General features: G+C 33.7%; 2 protein-coding genes across 2 annotated transcripts; one reads left to right on the top strand and one right to left on the bottom strand.

Annotated features, from left to right (window-relative positions):
* Positions 1–2,234, top strand: LOC108983028. The gene is made up of 4 exons (XM_018954539.2): positions 1–514; positions 641–915; positions 1,690–1,848; positions 1,953–2,234. Exons 1-3 carry the CDS (start codon positions 238–240, stop codon positions 1,783–1,785), a joined length of 648 nt encoding a protein of 215 aa, XP_018810084.2. The 5' UTR covers positions 1–237; the 3' UTR covers positions 1,786–1,848; positions 1,953–2,234.
* A 910-nt stretch (positions 2,235–3,144) lies between these two features.
* On the bottom strand, positions 3,145–7,940 carry LOC108983029 (cytochrome P450 90A1-like). Its single transcript, XM_018954540.2, has 8 exons — positions 7,318–7,940; positions 6,550–6,702; positions 5,936–6,181; positions 4,441–4,527; positions 4,240–4,318; positions 3,973–4,079; positions 3,714–3,844; positions 3,145–3,556 (listed from the first exon to the last, which is right to left on the bottom strand). Exons 1-8 carry the CDS (start codon positions 7,834–7,836, stop codon positions 3,445–3,447), a joined length of 1,434 nt encoding a protein of 477 aa, XP_018810085.1. The 5' UTR covers positions 7,837–7,940; the 3' UTR covers positions 3,145–3,444.
* Between the last annotated feature and the right edge of the window lie 10,011 nt (positions 7,941–17,951).

The following is a 17,951-nucleotide window of genomic DNA, read 5'->3' as shown; positions in this document are numbered from 1 at the left end:
CTCTGCCTCCCTTACCTATTAAGCCTCTCTCTCTTTGGCCCTCCAAAACTTTCCCATAAAGTTCACTCCTCCATTTGGCCCCCCTCCCAATTCTTAATTTCCTATATATTTTCTTTTACTTCAATTCCCTTGTACATGCATATATATACACATAGCCTTCAAATCCCAAAAACATAGAATCCAAATCAATATCCGAGGATAAAGAGAGGGAAAGAAACGAAACAGGGAGATAGAGAAATGGGTTTCTCAAAGGAAGAAAGATCAAAAAGGTTTTTGAGGGGTGTGAAGACCATGTTCTTCTTGATCACCATGCTTATTTCTTTGCTGCTTTTCTCAGCGCCTGTTCTTTTGGTTATAGCGGATACGCTGCTTCCCTCTGCGCTCCTCTCTGCTTCTCTTTCTCCTCTTCCTCTTTCATTACAAACTCTCACTTCCCATCTGCAGAACTACGACTTTCGGTACTCCTTAATCGATATACCTCTCATATCCATTATAAGATCAGCCATCATAATCTGTGAGTACCATACTTGTAATTTCAAAATGATTTTTTCTATACCCTTTTGGCTTCAAGAGAAAAGCAACGCGTTTTTGTACTTAAATTAAATCATTGATTTTGTTAGTATTCTTTTATTTTTGCCAGGTGTTTATAGCTTGTGTGATGGGCCAAGGCTTTCACGAGGGCCGTATTTGGGAATCACGACGATGTGTTCGGTGTTATCTCTAATGTTTGTTTCGATGAAAGCTGCGTATGTTTTTGGCGTTTCGGGCAGCGATCGAGGAGGGTATGTCAGGGCAACGGAAGTAGCGTTGTTCATATGCTCTCTGGCTCTGGCTGTAGGGCATATCGCTGTGGCCTATAGAACAAGTTGCAGGGCGAGACGGAAGCTTCTGGTTTACAAAATTGACATTGAAGCTGTGAGTTCAATCTCTCTTATCTCATATAATTCTAATAAAAAAACAAATTACATATATAATTAAGATGATCAGAAATATCTGTGAAAATGATTGTTACTGTTCATTTATTGGGTGACGTGGATGCTGACTTTTCCGGTCCCACATATGTACAATGAAAGAACGAGGAAAATTCATCGGTCGTTTATTACAAAGGTTTGAAAATCTGTCTTCTGGAAGGTCAAAATTACCGTGTGAATCTAAACAGATCTTTGAGGATTGCTGGCTGGGACGGCCTTTTATTTTTTTTTTGAATTTCCAACCTATATATGTTTGTCATAATCCTTTCCTTCATGAGCTCCATTTTGTTTCCTTTAATACGGTTCTTGTATTCTTTCATTAATGATCAGATTAAAAGAAATTTGAATTTTCACTTAACATGATCTTTTACGTACTAATACAAGCATTGACATCAATTCTATTATTATTAGGGTCCAGACATTTAGGCCATGTAATAGATCAGTCTCTTAATTTACTTAACGTGTACCATTTAGTTTTCAAAACTCATGTATTTTTATTTTTTTAATCAATGAAATCATAACTTACACTTTAACACGATATCAATAAATGGTTTGATACGATGTATTAAAATGTAAGTTAGTTCTCTCTATTATAAAATAAATTTAAAAATATAACATTAATTCATGTAAGTTGTAAGTTTTTTTATTTGTACAATGTCTAAAACCGTCCTACCAATTTGTAATAAATGACATTATCTATGTTATGTTATGGGCACAGGTTTCAGCTTGCAAGAATGGGATTTTAAAGTATCAGAAGGCCTTACAAGAAAGAAAGGGAGAAGCGAACATAACAACGAAGGAAATTTCATTATAATATATCTATCCATCCCGTGTTTATTCGGCTAATCCAATCCTTCAGTGGCCGTGAGATTTTCAGGTAATGATTTTAAATAGTTTCGCCTAGCTACATGACATTTGACTCATAAATCTATTCCTTTCACCAACTCACTCTAGCCTTCATATGCATCTCTTTTTGTACAGATTCATTCGAGGAAAACCAGGCTCTTCTGGAGACCCAAGAATAGAAACTAACTCTAGATTAAGGCTAGCTAGGCAGTAGTAAAAATCGATTAGAAAAGTTTTCTTGAGTCACTATAGAGTACAGAGGCTGTGATTTCTGCATATATATGTCTTAATTTATTGTTGTCTCCTGATCTATTCTAGCTAGAAATGTATACTCTGTAAACCGTACAATTGAAGATTATTGATTACAAATGGCTGACGTCTCAACTGCATCAAAATCAGCAGTACAGTTCCGAATTATTGAAATGTGAACCTTAAAAATGAGTCGCTCTTAAAAGGAAAAAAAGAGGGTGCTCTCTGTTAATGGATCGAAGTTTCTTGTAAAATGAGAACCTTATTTAGTCCCCTGCTCCATTTTCCAAATGCTGGGCATTCAAAAGAGCACTGGCCTCTCTGCTTGAAAGGTTTCCTACCTCCACCATCAAAGAACTCGACCATCCACAGTCCCATCATGCTCATCCTCCGTTGGCATGCCTCTATCTGGATATTCTTTTCAAGCCACAATCTTGGGAGACAGTTCTAGCCAGCAGGGATCCTCATTACATGAGAATGTGAGAGCAATCCACTTCTTACTCCGCCATCGTTCCATATTAACTGCCGAGTGTTTGGTAATGATTAGATGTTCATAGATCAGTATCATGAAGATATGTGGGTACAGCGTTCGAGTAATTAGCGTCTTTGGCTTTCATGCCACAGTACAAGCAGAGTAGTTAATAGTTAATACCGCATGGTTACGGTCGAGCTGAACCTGGTGGTGCCGCTGAACTTTGCCTTGGAAAAAAAGAGTTCATTATTAACGTGGAATTTTGTCACGCGCTTTCTTGGGATCGAGAACATCAGCTGATTCAGTACTCATTGTTCATAAAACATAATTTGCGAACTAATGATGTTTTCAGGTCCCCTGTTGAACACTTACGCAATAATCTATATAACGGTATAACCCCCACCACAATCCTCCTTTCTGGGCCATGATGATAGACACTGATTTTCTTTTTCCTATTTTACTGGGCCTGATTATTATTATTTTTTTCTTGTTCCTCACCGGAAAGGCCATATACGCTTTATTAAAAGTTAAAATGAAATTAGTAGTTTATGGACTAATTGAAAGAAGAAGAATTATTTAAACCGTTGAATTAATTCACCGGAGAAGATTTTCCAATTTCTATATTATACTTATAGAGCTGAAATTTGAAACCACTTGCTAGCAAGCTAGATGTGAAATATGTCCACTTATATAAACAGAAAGAGCTCACTTCCCAAACGTTGCTCGCTTGTATGTAAAGAAATTAAAATATAACCATCGATACCGCCCGCGTCCTAGCTGCTCTAAACATTTGAACAAGATGAATTTACATGATCTGCTACTCAGCTAATATTTTGATTTTATTATTACTGACATGAAAGGGATTTCACCTCTTTTACATATTGACTCTCTTAACTATCTCCGTCTTCAGTCTTTACAAAGCTTAGACACCCCTCGACGCTTCACATTGATGGGATATCGCTTCTGCGTCCGGGTGGTTGGGAAGAAAACCAACTTATCCTCTTCAGCAGGAACCCAACTGCACGTCAATGACGACAAAGGCATAATGTTGTTGCAGCATTATTGAAACGTATGTACACATGCATACAATATCATTCATGATTGTAGGATTACAGTGCATGCAAGATAATATATTGAGTATACGTATATATATATATATATTTATGATGAGGTACCTCAAACGAGTGACTAGGTGGTGAAGAAAGACGGAGAGCTCCACTCTAGCAAGCTCATAACCAGGGCACAACCGTGGCCCTCCTCCAAATGGCGTGAACACATTTCCTGCGCTTGTTGCCCCCGAGTTGTCCTATATATCCAAACGTACGTGCAGACTTTAGAAAAAGCCAAACCAAAAACAAAAAAACAAAAAACAAAGACATGCAGAGTGTGAGAGATCACTACTGGGGACAGAGCTAGCTAGACTAGTGTTGTTACCTGCCATCTCCATGGATTAAAAGAGCGAGCATCTTTGAAGTGGTCCTGATCCAAATGTACTGCCCGGAAAGATGCAAAAACCTTCCATCCTTTGGGAATTGTGTAACCTGTTTGGATTGAGATTATATACATAGATGCTTATATATGTTTCATATTTTACGTTTGACAAAAATGACCTCTACGTATATACATCACATTAAGACATTTGTATATAAAATTATCCTCTTATAAGCTCCACACTGCATGTTGCACATGAGGAATTCTTACCCTTTATATGGACGTCCGTCATTGCTCTCCTGAATACACCACCAATTATGTTTGCGACCCGCAGAGTCTCATTTATAACCTGGAAATCATAAACCAGGAAATTAATTAAGAAGGGCTCCTCAGCATGCAATCACATCAAAATCAAGCTTTTGCTATATCTACAGATTGTGTACAAATTAATTAAACAATGTAGGTACTTACATTTTGAGTGAAAGGCATAGACTTGTAATCACTCCATTCAAGAGCCTCGTTCTCACTCTTCTTTACTCTGATTTGATCGTGTTCCTCCTGTCAAAAGACACAAAAAGCACGAAACGTTAGACCATCCTTAAACATGTTAGGATTATGATACAAATTAGACGCTACTTGTTTTATCTTGCAGCTAAAAGGGGTTTAACCTGAATCCTAATATTTCAATTATACATGTCTTATAAGATAATGAGAAATATTTTATGCATAAATAAATTATATAAAAATAATTTTAGAAGTTGATATGATTTAATATAATTTATAAAATTATTTTTATTATAAAATAAATTTGACTAATACAAATAACATAAATTTATAAATTTAATTTTATATAATTCATTTGTTATTATAGCACTGCTCTAACATAATAGAAAGGACGATTATTATCTCAAAATAATGCTAGGAATATAGAGTGCCACACTAGGGGTGCTGACAGCATCACATCATCATCATCCCCCACTTTTTCACCGTCGATCTAGATACCTCGAACTCAAAACCATACGATTTTCAATGATTCTCCTAAGAACCGTGGGACCCATGTTAATAAACTCTGATCACAATTCCGCTACACACTGACACCACAGACCATGCTCTGAGTTCCGGAAACACCCCCTTCCCAATTGCACGTGAGGACTGTCCGGTCAAAAGACCAAGTGATCAAATTCTGACACGTCGAGTTCATCTTGACGCGTGCAGTTTGGAAGAGAGGCCCATCATTTTGTCCGTTGGTTTTAGACCGATGTTTTTTCTTTTTCTACTACTGAATTTGACTTTCCGATCTGTATATTGCCCTCTACTTTTGAACCGCGAAATTACAGTACCGACATACACAACTTTCCTGTAATAAAAGTTTTTATTTCGCTATTAATATTTTGGAAATGATTCCAATCAGTCTGGCCTCAACATGCATGCAGCACGCTTGAGCATTACATGAAATTTTCCATTCGAACGACGAATAAAGTCTGGTTTTTTTTTTTATTTTTTTTTATCAAGAGTTAAAGACATGTCCCATCAAACACACAAAAATTTAGACATTGGTGGAGACATGAGCTCGAGCAACAGTTTGACTGGTGAAGGACAAACACCGAAACGACCCATCAATGCTTTGCTTATGCCTTTATCGATTGGAACCGCGTCCATGCCGATAATGAAAATGAGGTTCTTGATCTATTAGCAATATTATAACCATCTAAAAGAAAAGGGCGGGAAAAATAGAAAGTGACAAAGCAGAAAGAAGAAGTTTATGTTTATTTTCAAACACCATTCAATTCCCTTTATTTTATTTAATTATTATAATTTTATTAAATTTTTATATAAAATAAAATAGAAAGTTAATTTTTTTTTTAAATTTAAAATAAAAATAATACTAAATTATATATATATTTTAATAATATTTTATTCAATTTTTAATTTTAATCAATCTCATAAATCAGGTTCGACAGCCTACCTTGAGCTGAGCCAGAGCAAGAGGTGTCTCGGTGAGGAACTTGACGGCAAGAGTCATTATAATAGAGGTTGTTTCATAGCCGGCGACGAGTAGAGCAATTAAGAAATCTACAATCTGCTCGTCGGAGAATTCGTCGTCCCCGGCCAATAGGGCTCCCAACATGTCGTTCTTTCTCTCTCCCACTTCAATCTCTTTCCTTCTTTCCCTCACTATCAAGCTTAATGCCTCTGCCACTTTAGTTCTAGCCTTCAGAACATAATAATAGTAACAAAATTAACACACACGATTAAGAGATCAAGTAAATATAACTACTTTAAAAACTAAGAAAAAGAAACGGACATCCGATAATGTAGGCTTTTTTCTAAGCAAAACTCGGTCAAGCACTTTCATCATGTGATAAATGTCAACCATGTCGTTTGTATAATAAAATGGATTAAGAAGATGCTGTACTTTTTATTCTCTTTCCTTTTTCGAGAACAATTAAAGTGTCCACCGCGTAGGTAATGGTTATCAGTTTCCTCGATAACCAATCAGTAGAGAATAACAAATATTTTCAAATTTTCTTTTCCTGGGCAATACAAAAATTTCAATTATAATAAAAAGAAACACTATACTTTGATGGCTCTGCGGTAGGTGGTCGAGAAGATAGGCAACGAAACGGTGAAGAAACCTTCAATGACGAGAACGTACTCCTTCCTCAGACTCTCAGTCCATGTAAACCCTGGATCAAAGCTAATCAACTGCTTCACCATCAATTCAAAAGTTATCTGCATCAACAACAAAAAACAAAAAAACAAAAAAAACATAGCCATTATTTCATATAACTTGTTAATAGATATAGAGATCATTAGGGAAAACTCAGTGATAAATCCACGGGAAAAAAAAAACCTCACAAGAAATATCTATATATGTATATATATATGTATGACGATATCATGATAGAAACAGATCAATAACCTATTACAAATGCCGAAAGAGAACGGCTTTAAGCCGTAAACTTATTATATATATGCTAACGTGCACGGGCACTTATACAAGTTGTCAACACTAATTCTTTAATATGAAGTATAACTCACGCCAGAGAATAATTTTCTATGCTCAATTAACATAATTAATAACCCAGGCGCGGAGGTAAATATGTGAGCAACTGGATCTCGTATTAGCGAGCTGTTGACCTGAATAAGGGATCAGTTATAAGATGGATTGACTCGGACGATACATAACGAGTTGACCCCGAATAAACGTCCGGTCCGTTTACTAATATCAATTTCGTTGCATTTTGGAAACAAACTTTTAGGCTCATTTTCTTCAAAAAATAAAAAATAAAATTGTCCTAAATACTGATTACATATTTAGAATTCATATAATTGACTGTTACGTACCTTCTTGGCCTCCTCCATGAGAAATACCTTTCCGGTCCAAGAATCCAAGTTGAGCCGGATCAACCGGTCTATATCAACCAAAAGATTGTCCTTAATGATGGACGAGTTGGCGAAGCTCATGGTGAGGGAATGCATTCTTTTGTGAAGGCTACCCCTCATGAGCAACAAAGAGTACCTTCCCAGCAGGTTCGATATCGAGGACGGGTAGCTAGACTCGAACAGCTTCCCTTCGTTGAGCAAGATAAAGCGGTTCGTCTCTGGATCCGCGGAGAACACAGTCGGTTCGCCGAAAACGTGAGTCGTGAAAATGGGTCCGAACCGGTTCACACGCTCGTCTATGAAGGGTTCAGGATTCTCGGTCTTGTAAGCTGAAATGATTTGTAGAGTCTCCCCAATGAACGGGAGGCCAAGGTTACCAGGTGGCAGCCGCAACCTCCGGCACCGGGAGGCACGGAACAGGAAGAAGAAAATGATAGCGGAGAGGGTAGCACAAAGGAGCAGAAAGATTAAGGTGGCCATGCATGCAATTTACATACAGACTCCAGAGCCTCTCAGATTGTATAAATAAATGGGAGTGTTTTAGAGAGAGAGAGAGAGAGGGATTGAGAGAAGCTTTCAAGGAGCAAGATAATACGGCTGAGAGGGGAGAGAGCACACGGGTGGGCATTTTCAAGCCGAAGACGCGTGTACAGTAATGGACAGTAGTTTAAGAAAGTAATTCGTTCTTTAATTTTTTCTTGGCTAAGTTTCTAATTGAAACGACAAGATGGATAATTAAAATATCCGAATAAATCTCTATTCAAATGCATGATCAAAATCTAACATAAATTATTTAGTTACGCCGAGAAGATAGTATATTTTATTGGAAGAGTATATTTTGAAGGAAACTCAAACACACTAGTTTTTAAAATTTATATTTTAAATCCAATGATTTATTAGTTTTCCATTTAGATAGTGAGATGAGATGAGATGAATTTAATATTTTTTAAATAAAAGTCGAAAATTGAATAAAATATTATTATAATATTATTTTTATAATAATATTATCGTTTTTAAATTTAAAAAAATTAAATTGTTTATTATATTTTGTGTGAAAATTTGAGAAAGTTGTAATAATCAGATGAGATTATGAAACACTTTCACTCTCCAAACGGGACCTCAAGACTTCTTTTTTCTGCATAGGCAATATATATTACAAGAAAAAATCTATTCATCATTCATTTTCTCATCATTTCATAATGTAGCATTAGATGATATGTTCACAAGTAAAATATAATAAATAATTTTCAATCATCTAATATCACGTTATAAAATGATGAAGAAATAATAAAAATTGAGATAATGAACAACATTACTCAACATTTCAAAAAGAGAAAGGAGGTCGTGGCAAACAAACCCATATGCTTGCCGGTTATTTTTATATCTGACAACTTTCTTTTCTGGCCAGAAGAAACTTTTTATTTCCCTAATTTGTGAGGTAATATGGAGGCTAGGGTCCTTCATGCAATGTTTTGAATACCGTACCGGATATCGTACCGGTCAAGACACTGGAACGAAATATTTCGATACCGATACCGTTTCGAGATAGCGTTTTGGAATAACATTTCGGAATAGTCGATATATAAATAAATTATATATAAAAATTATATTCTAAAATAATAATCTATATATAAATAAATTATATATAAATACATATATATAAATTATAAATAGTTTACTCTAAATTAGGGGTTAAAAAATAAGTTTGTAGTTTGAAAAAATGAAAAAAAAAAATACTGGCCGAAATATCAGCCGGTACCGGCCGAAATTGAAGCCGGTACAGGCCGAAATTGAGGTCGGTACGTCCGGTACCGGCCGATATTTTGGCCGGTACAAAAAATTTCAACCGTACCGATCGGTACGGTACGAAATTCACAACACTGCCTTCATGACGACTAAAATGGGTAAAAACTAAAATATTATGAGTGGTAATTACGTACGTATGAAGAGTTTTTATTTTCTGGGCACCGTATAGTTGAAGTATTAATCACTTTAAATAGGTTTTATAAGATTTTAATTATGTGTTGTTATGATCGAAAGTTTGGAAGGCTGGAAGGCGAGTGGTAGGCACGTCATCATACAAATCAATTATGATATTGCGGAAGGAGTTTGGGACGTTAATTAGGCTCATGCGCCTTCTAAATATTGTTTCAAAATAACAAAGCTCGCTCTCTCTTCTTTTTTTTTCTCCCTGATCATGACTTAAAACATTGCATGGATTATGCACATATACATGCATCTGTTTAATTTAAGACCCTATATAATATATATATATATATATATATATCTCTATATATATAAAGAGCCTATGAAACGGAATTTTCTTGTTTTAACAGAAATTTTTTATTTTAACGGAATATGCTGGTTTTCATTAACTTTCCATCCATTTGTAATAATTACAGAACACAAGAATATAATTGTATTTTCTTTTACATTCTATTTATGGCTACTTTTATGGTTTCTGTTAATTTCTATTCCACTATCAATATCTTTAAATATGCTAATAAAGCAGATTTATTATAATAATAATTATGGATTTAATTTTCAATTTGAAAATACGTTATAATAGGAAAACATATTTATGTAGATTTATCTTTTCGTATTCATTATAATAAGAAAGCATTATAATAATTTATAAATAGTCTATCTTTCAATAGCTTTTAAGATATATATTCGTAATAAAATAATAAGATATATGTACTTTATTTTTATTTTAATAAAATATATTAATACTTTAAACTGCGCATACGTGCCTGAGGCACGTAACATCTTACTAGTATATATATATATATATGGCCATTTCCATTGTGCATGAGTATTATTATGCCTTCGACAAAAGATTGTCTGACGGCCTTTATAGTTATCATGATGATTAATCATGACTGGTACCATAGTCTATGAAATCAAAGAAGTTCCTTAAAAGGAAAATTTTTTAAGATGTGTTTGATTTATATGGAATTTTCTGAAAATAGTAAAATGCATTAAAAATATGTTTAGATTGGAAAATTTTTCAAGAGATCATGTTTTTACTGAGATTCGACGTACAAAAGTTGTGAGCACAGTAGATTTTGATCATCAGAAACAAATTGTCATAAAAATGGCGTCCAATGTTGTTAGCTGCTAGCAGTCTAATTAATAATAATCTTCCCTAGCTGCTAGCTAGCTCTTCTAATTTCCATACAAAATACTTCAGTTGAAGGGCAAAGTTGCTCTGCTCGTACTGTTCATGAAGTTATCAGTAATTACAGTTCGCCTTTTTAACTCGGTACCAATGATGAGCTACTTCTAAAGCCAATCCCGATCGAGATCAATGCAATATTCTATAGTACTTGATATATATATATATATATAGTAAGATCAAGATGCTACGTCGTTCACAAGATCGAGTAGTACTACATGACATTGCGGTTTGTTTATGAAATTAATGCACGTGATATGATCATCGAACTTAATAAATTTTCAGCTAATTTGATTCGGCAAACCGAAAATCCTCTTTTCAGGGAGATGAGCCAATTGCTTGAGAGGCAATGCAGCAGTACTCTTTTGGACGGTGAAGCTGGATGGACGGAATTTATTCGCAGTCGGCCAGGGTACGTAGAATGAAGTGGGAGCTGGGATCGGAGTAGCTATCTGGGGACAAGCGATTAATGTACTATATATATATATATATATATATGAATTTCTTTATAAATTGATTGATTTAATCTGATATATATAGTACTAATTGTACTAGTTTGTGATAAATAAAATATTAAAGATATAGATGAGGAGTACTATAAGAGATCAATATATATCCTCCATCGATCGAGTGAGTTGATCAAGATCGAATGATTATTTTACAGCTAATTGTAATTCTCGTACGTGCTTTTTTATCATCTAATAAAGAATTATATATGAATTTCGTTAGTAGTAGTATTGGCTGAGCTGTACGTTTTAGATTAATATTGATTGATTCCTTTTCTTGAATGACTACTTCTCCATTAAGCTCTGCTTCAAGTTCATGTTTGAATAAGATATTCCGTTGCCCTTTTCTTTTGGCTTTTCTTTATATATACAAGTTTATACCAAAAGAAAAGGTGATGATCACATTATAACCACGCCCACATTGCAAGGACATGAATAAATGAGATAGTTCTTAATTAGTTGCTTCTATATACAATCCTTGAAACCCTTTATCTGATATTGATCACGAGTTATTTTTAAATTATAGAAGTTTTCATTATTATATGAAAAATGCTAAATGTATTTATGAAAAACTTACTTCTCCACATGTCAGTTATTAATATGCTAAAAATCATAAAATTTGAATTTAAAAAAAAAACTAACAAAATGAGTATTGTAAATAAAACTATAAATACATATAGCATTGCTAGTCTTATTATACAAGCATAAGAAAATTGTTAAATTAATGGTGAGTGAGTCTCTAATATCCATTAAAGTGCTAACATTTATCTTAAAAATTTAAACTGATGAGAAAATACAAATTTAATCTCTTATGTTTTATCTTAGTAATAATACCTTTATTTCATACTCTCATGATGGTCACGTATTAAGTAAATTAAGCTAGCTTAAGAACAGCTGGGCACGTGCTGATAAATAATGAGAAATATGGTTCAACTATAGGGCTAGGGCATTTTAATATGATATTATGCATGCATGTAGCATGTTCATCCACATGGTCTCCATAAAGGGACATTTTAGCTTTCCAGCCACTAGACAGCGCCATTGAATCATGATCTCTAAGTACGTAGCACCCACACCACCTTTTTTATATTACAATAAGAAGCTTTAGATGAGAGATATTAATGATCATGTCATGTGTTTGTGCCCTCTCCGACCTCTTTAGTTCATTTGATCAACTGTACATGATCATGAGAGATACATGAATCATGTAACATTCTTAATTAAAATCCCATTAATGATGTTACATCTGACAATCTCTTCAAAGCAAATATCTTGCGGTTTTTTAATCGATCCTTTCATTAATGTCCATTTAACAATTATTGGAGCTAGCTAGGCATAAAAAAATGGATAGGTAAGTTATTTTGCGACAAATTAGCAGCATGATTTCCGGAATTTCAACAAATTAATTAGAATAATATGATATGCAATTAATAAGCTTTAAACATTTAGAATATTATGATGTTTTATAGGATGGATGGATGGATGCTAGATTACGAAGCTTTGGCACCTCTGTCGAGAGTTACGGCTTCGTAACAGTAATACCACTTAATTAATGTATTTTATCATGTGCATGAATCAATATTATTAATGCATCGTACGTTCGATCGAACTCGAACAGCCAGCTAATTAAGTTTCATTTCTGATTTTATTTTTTATTGCATGGCAACGTTTGTTAATTTGGAATATGTTTGTTGGGATTTTTCATCTGATCTATCAAACAAACAACTAAGACGCATGAAGATCATCTATTCATGATCTAATATTTACCGATCGAATATTCTCAAAATAATTCCTTGCTTCTAATTTCTTCTACATGAGACAACAACCATCTCTATATATAATGTCATTATAAGAGGCAATTTCTCATACTTGTATTCATGAAGAAGTGACGTACGGCTTTAGGCAAATGAACAAGTGATTGGGTTCGTATGAACGTAAAATGCCCTTTCTCGGGGGACAGGGTCCCATGTCACTTGTTGCACTTAGGAACAATTGGCGACAGTAATGGCTAACCAAACGAGATCAGCTTCAACCATGCAAGAGATCATCAGTGAGATCGCTCACGCGCGCACATTAATTAATAATAATGGGAATCCAACTTATAAATTGGTATGGGTGTCGATCGGTGCTCTAGCTATCTGATGCATGTTCTACGTTCAAATTAAAGATGAAATATATTGTTAGATTGTATTAACAGGCATATCATATATATCCCCAACTCAACATTGCAACGATTAAAAATCAGATCAGCATGTTAACATGGTTGGAAGGCCAGCTGCAAATTCGAAAGATTCTCATAACTTGCTCGTATCAAATTTTAGATGAAAACAAATTATCAGTACCTTATAAGGGACTATGTAATATTTATGTTTGGTTGTACATGATGATCATATGCTCTACATTAATTATCTAATTTCCTTTCATTTGTATATTGTAATACCAAGAGTACGTTGCATATTCATGTATAAATTTAATAGAAACATGTAGTACTGCAAGGTTTGGTGAGGAAAATCAATTTAACCATTTGATCTGTCCAATTCTTAATTTGGGTTGAACGCAAGTAATTAAGCATATTATATATATTTATATATATATATATATATATATACCTTTTAATATTATAGCACAATAATATTCATTCAATTGAAAGTTATTGATCATGGGAGCATAAAACACGTGCAAGTGTAGTACTGATCATCAGGTCAATTGGTTTTCGAGGAAAGAACAGGCTACATGTTCATGATAGGTTGTTCACGTAGGACATCTACATGAATTGAGTGCCACATATATATAATATATATCTATGTGCATTAAGGCATGCTTGCCGACACTATTTTTCCCAAGATATTGTACATATAATATTAATTATAAATTCGCAAGAATTGATTTTTCGTTCTATTTTGTGGTGCAGTATACTGTATTACTACTAATTAATATGTCAATGAACGCTATCAATCTAAAATGGACCTATCGAGCAATCTCATCAAATATTAGTTCCGGCCATTTATTATGTTGAGAAGGGGACCAAAGAATTCATGCCAATTTATTATAATTATAACTCTTTGGAGTGCGATAAGATCAATCGTGCCATCCACATTTTCGTCTATAGCATGAGATTAGAAGGCCGCGCGCTATCGGTTTCTTTTATATAATTAAGAAATTAAACTAGGATCTTTGATGGATTTCTTCTTCTTCTTCTTCTTCTTCTCTCTCTCTCTCTCTCTCTCTCTCTCTCTCTCTCTCTCTCTTAATTAGAACTAGAAATTGCAATCTGATTAAATAAATCGATGTCCCTAACTTTCTCCTTTAAAAAGTATGGAATTTTTTTCCCCGGCCAAATTTTTTAGCTTCACAAAGTAGTGGATCCTAATCCTATCCCTCTCGGGCAATAACATTATTCAGAACTACCTAACGAGCTTCGAGATCTATCTATGTATCATCTGTTAGACCTATCATTTGATCAATTTTCTATTTTCTTTCTTTTCAACTCCATACTTTGGATGAGATTTGAGAAAGAATTTAGATTAATTCTGACAGTTAATTTCAACAGATAATCAAAACATGATATATAGATAAGAGATTCATCCAAAACATAGATAAAACAACTCTATTTTCAATTGAAAATTATCAAAACTTCATAATCATCCAATCAAACCCACAAGTCGGGCTGAAATAGCTGTAAATCTGAAAATATTATAATTTTATCAAAAATAGCAAAATTTCAATAATCACACCAAAAATAAATACGTAATTAAAGAAGCAACCTGCAAAAAATAAGACTAAAATTGAGTTCAAAATAACTTCCTAACCGAAAAACAAAATATTACCATAAAATGTAAAAAATATCTAAAATTAGAAATTTGAATGGGAAAACGACTGACTTTGGGCTCGAAAACCATGCAGAATGAGCGTAGCTGCAGGGTGACCACAACGTGCGCACATAAAAGAGTTTTTTGAATTGGAGTTATATGAGCGAATCTGATACTCGTAGCCAATGTTATGACTAAAATATCGACACGTGTTCAAAACTGTCTCAAATTAAGAAAAAAAAATACTATTTTCTATTGTCCTTGCGCTAATCTACCGTCTCGAAATAGTTCAACATCATCAATATACAATATGATAATTCAACAACATCTTACTCAGTTTCCTGCATCAAGGTTTCAATTAAAAAAAATGAATATCATTGCAGCTATGAAGATTATAAAAAAAGAAAATTTATAATTTTACTTCAAATTATAAAATTAAGGCCTTGTTTTGTTATTTAGTTCAGATGAGATTAGATGAAATAAATTATTTTATTAAAAACTAAATAAATTATTATTTATAATATTATTTTTGTTTTAGAATTTAAAAATGTTAAATTTTTTATAATATTTTATGTAAAAATTTAAAAAAAAAATTATAAAAATTATATAAAATAAAATAAAATAAAATAAGATAAGATAATTTTTGTTAGCACTAGTAATTATGCGTGCTCCAAACGTAAAAGAGACGTCGTACAGTGGCGCCAGAAGTCAAGCCGGTCAGTTACGAAAATCGAGGTCTATCGCACACTGTGGACCAAGATCTCCCGAGAGATGTAGTCTGAAAGTGTCCCAAATAGGCAAATTTTTTTTTTGTTTTTTTATTTCTTTTATTTCATGTATTTTTTTAATCATCATAAATATTTTTAAAAAAATTAAAAAATTTATAAAATTATTAAAAAATATTTTTTTAATCATTTGATTAAAAAAAAAAATCTCATTCAAGACTTTTTTGGATCCCGAATTCGGGATCCAAAGTATTTCTCTTAATATTATTATGGGTGGCGGTAGAGCTGAGAGTTACCGTTAGTCATAATATTTTTTTATTTTTTTTATACATGTATTTTTTAATATTTAAAAAAAATAAAAAATTACAATATGATTAAAAAAATATTTCAAGTAAAATAAAATTTTAAAAATAAAATAAAAAATTATAGCGATAACTTTTAGTAGTAAGATATAGCGGTAAGAGTAGTATTTTTTTTTTTTTAAGAAAGAATATGAGGAGAAGTCACTGTTTGGGAGCAATCACTTTTGTACACACTATGTAGTATCATCTAGATCACACATCTCCTAAATTTGAAATTAGTAGACTGATAAAAGAGCTGATGAGAGAGAGAAACGAGGAGAGAGAGTAGAGATGAGAGAGAGAAGAGATAAGAGAGAGAGAGAGGAGCCGAGATGAGTGATGAGAGAGATCTGATGAGAGAGAGAGTCGAGGAGAGAGAGAGTCGATGAGAGAGATAGTCGAGATGAGAGATGAGAGAGAGAGGGGTCTGATGCGTTTTGTACACAAAAAAAATAAAAACAAAAGGATAAAAAGCATCCACGTAGCATGTGTATTGTATACACCGCTACCGTAGATGCTATATAGAATTACTCTTTTTTAAAAAAATTATTTTTTGATCTGCTACTCGCACGAATGGGTGCACGTGCGGCTCCATTGTCAAAAAGTGAGTTTAATGACATGATCGACATTGACCCGCAGAAGAGATCGGAAGAGGGAGGCTGGTTGGAGATAATTAATTAGAGGGCTACGATAAAAGGGGTACAAACGGGGCAACTTCACATGCATTGTTCCGTAGCTTTGTGGCTGTTTCTGTGTTTTTCGCGTTTAGCTTTGCAAACGAAAGTGATTGACATGAAGTTAAAAACCACCACCTTCCCAAGCTGATTCAACTTTTGACATGCTTAACAGCTCAACTATATATTTTATTTTTTTCATATCATGTTTATTGTCTTTTCATACGATAGCTGTATCTATTCACTCCTGCAACCGATCTCCATTAGATGGGAAAATATCAAATAATTAAACCAACTAACCAACCAAGTCAGCCGCCATGTGCAACTTGCTTTTTGCTTGCCAACACAAGAAATTTGCATAAATCATCTAATTCCACTGCCAGCTGATCGATCACAGGCTGCGCCTTTGGGCCATGCCGGCCAGTAATATATATCTTCAAACCCATGCATGCAAGATTCCCCCCCCTCGCCATTAATTAACACGTTCAACTTTCTGCTGACATTCCAAGCTCTGGATCAAATTTAAAGAAATGTTACATCAGTACCCTCCATGCCATGCGCAGGTGAAAGCATATACTCAGATCAGTCTACGAAAAGTACCCATGCTCCATGTCTTTGAGCCAAGCCATGTACAGAACAATTTATATTTCTAATTAAATTAAACATCGGAGACTTTCTACTGTTATGGATGGGGAGGGGTTTCCTAGCTAGTTCCCTTTGCAGCAGGCCCTAGTCCTCCCTCACCGCTGGAGGTGTTGGCGAGGTTTATATATAACGGTTGGGAAAATAAGTATTTATAATAAGTTATTTGCGATAACTTATTTGCATTGAAACCCATTCTGGCCTCTATTTTTCATCAAGTTTTTAAAGTTTCTAAATATATTTAGTTGTTATTTTTTTAATAAAAATTTAGGTATTAACTAATAGTTATATTTGTAAGACCGTATTACTAAAAAATTTAGTTTATAAGATAAATTAATCTGTTATAAATTAAATATTTTCAAATAAACAATGCGAGGGTGTATATATCCTTTTTATTTCTTGGTAAGGCCGGTGTTTTGCAAGTGGGGTATAGAACTATTTAATAATTTTAAACTAATATGGTGGCATGGTAAAAAGTAAACACGATAAAGTATGTTTTGGTATTAATTGTTAAAAATATAATATAAATAATTAAATTTTAAAATAAAATAAAAATTTTGTAAACTTCCTCGAAGCGGTGGTTAGTGATAAGTTTGACGGACAATTAATGTTAGTCAAATTGTTATGAATCTTTTATAATCAGACAAACAAAGGCTACTTAAAATTGTTGTTGCTACTTGCTATATAGACGTTGCTTGTCCTCCTCAGGTGCCCCCCATG

Source organism: Juglans regia, chromosome 12, assembly GCF_001411555.2.
Source record: "Juglans regia cultivar Chandler chromosome 12, Walnut 2.0, whole genome shotgun sequence".
In the NCBI taxonomy this organism is placed as follows: Eukaryota; Viridiplantae; Streptophyta; class Magnoliopsida; order Fagales; family Juglandaceae; genus Juglans; species Juglans regia.
Note: the sequence above shows the minus strand (reverse complement) of the source record. Positions and strands in the feature narration are given on the sequence as shown.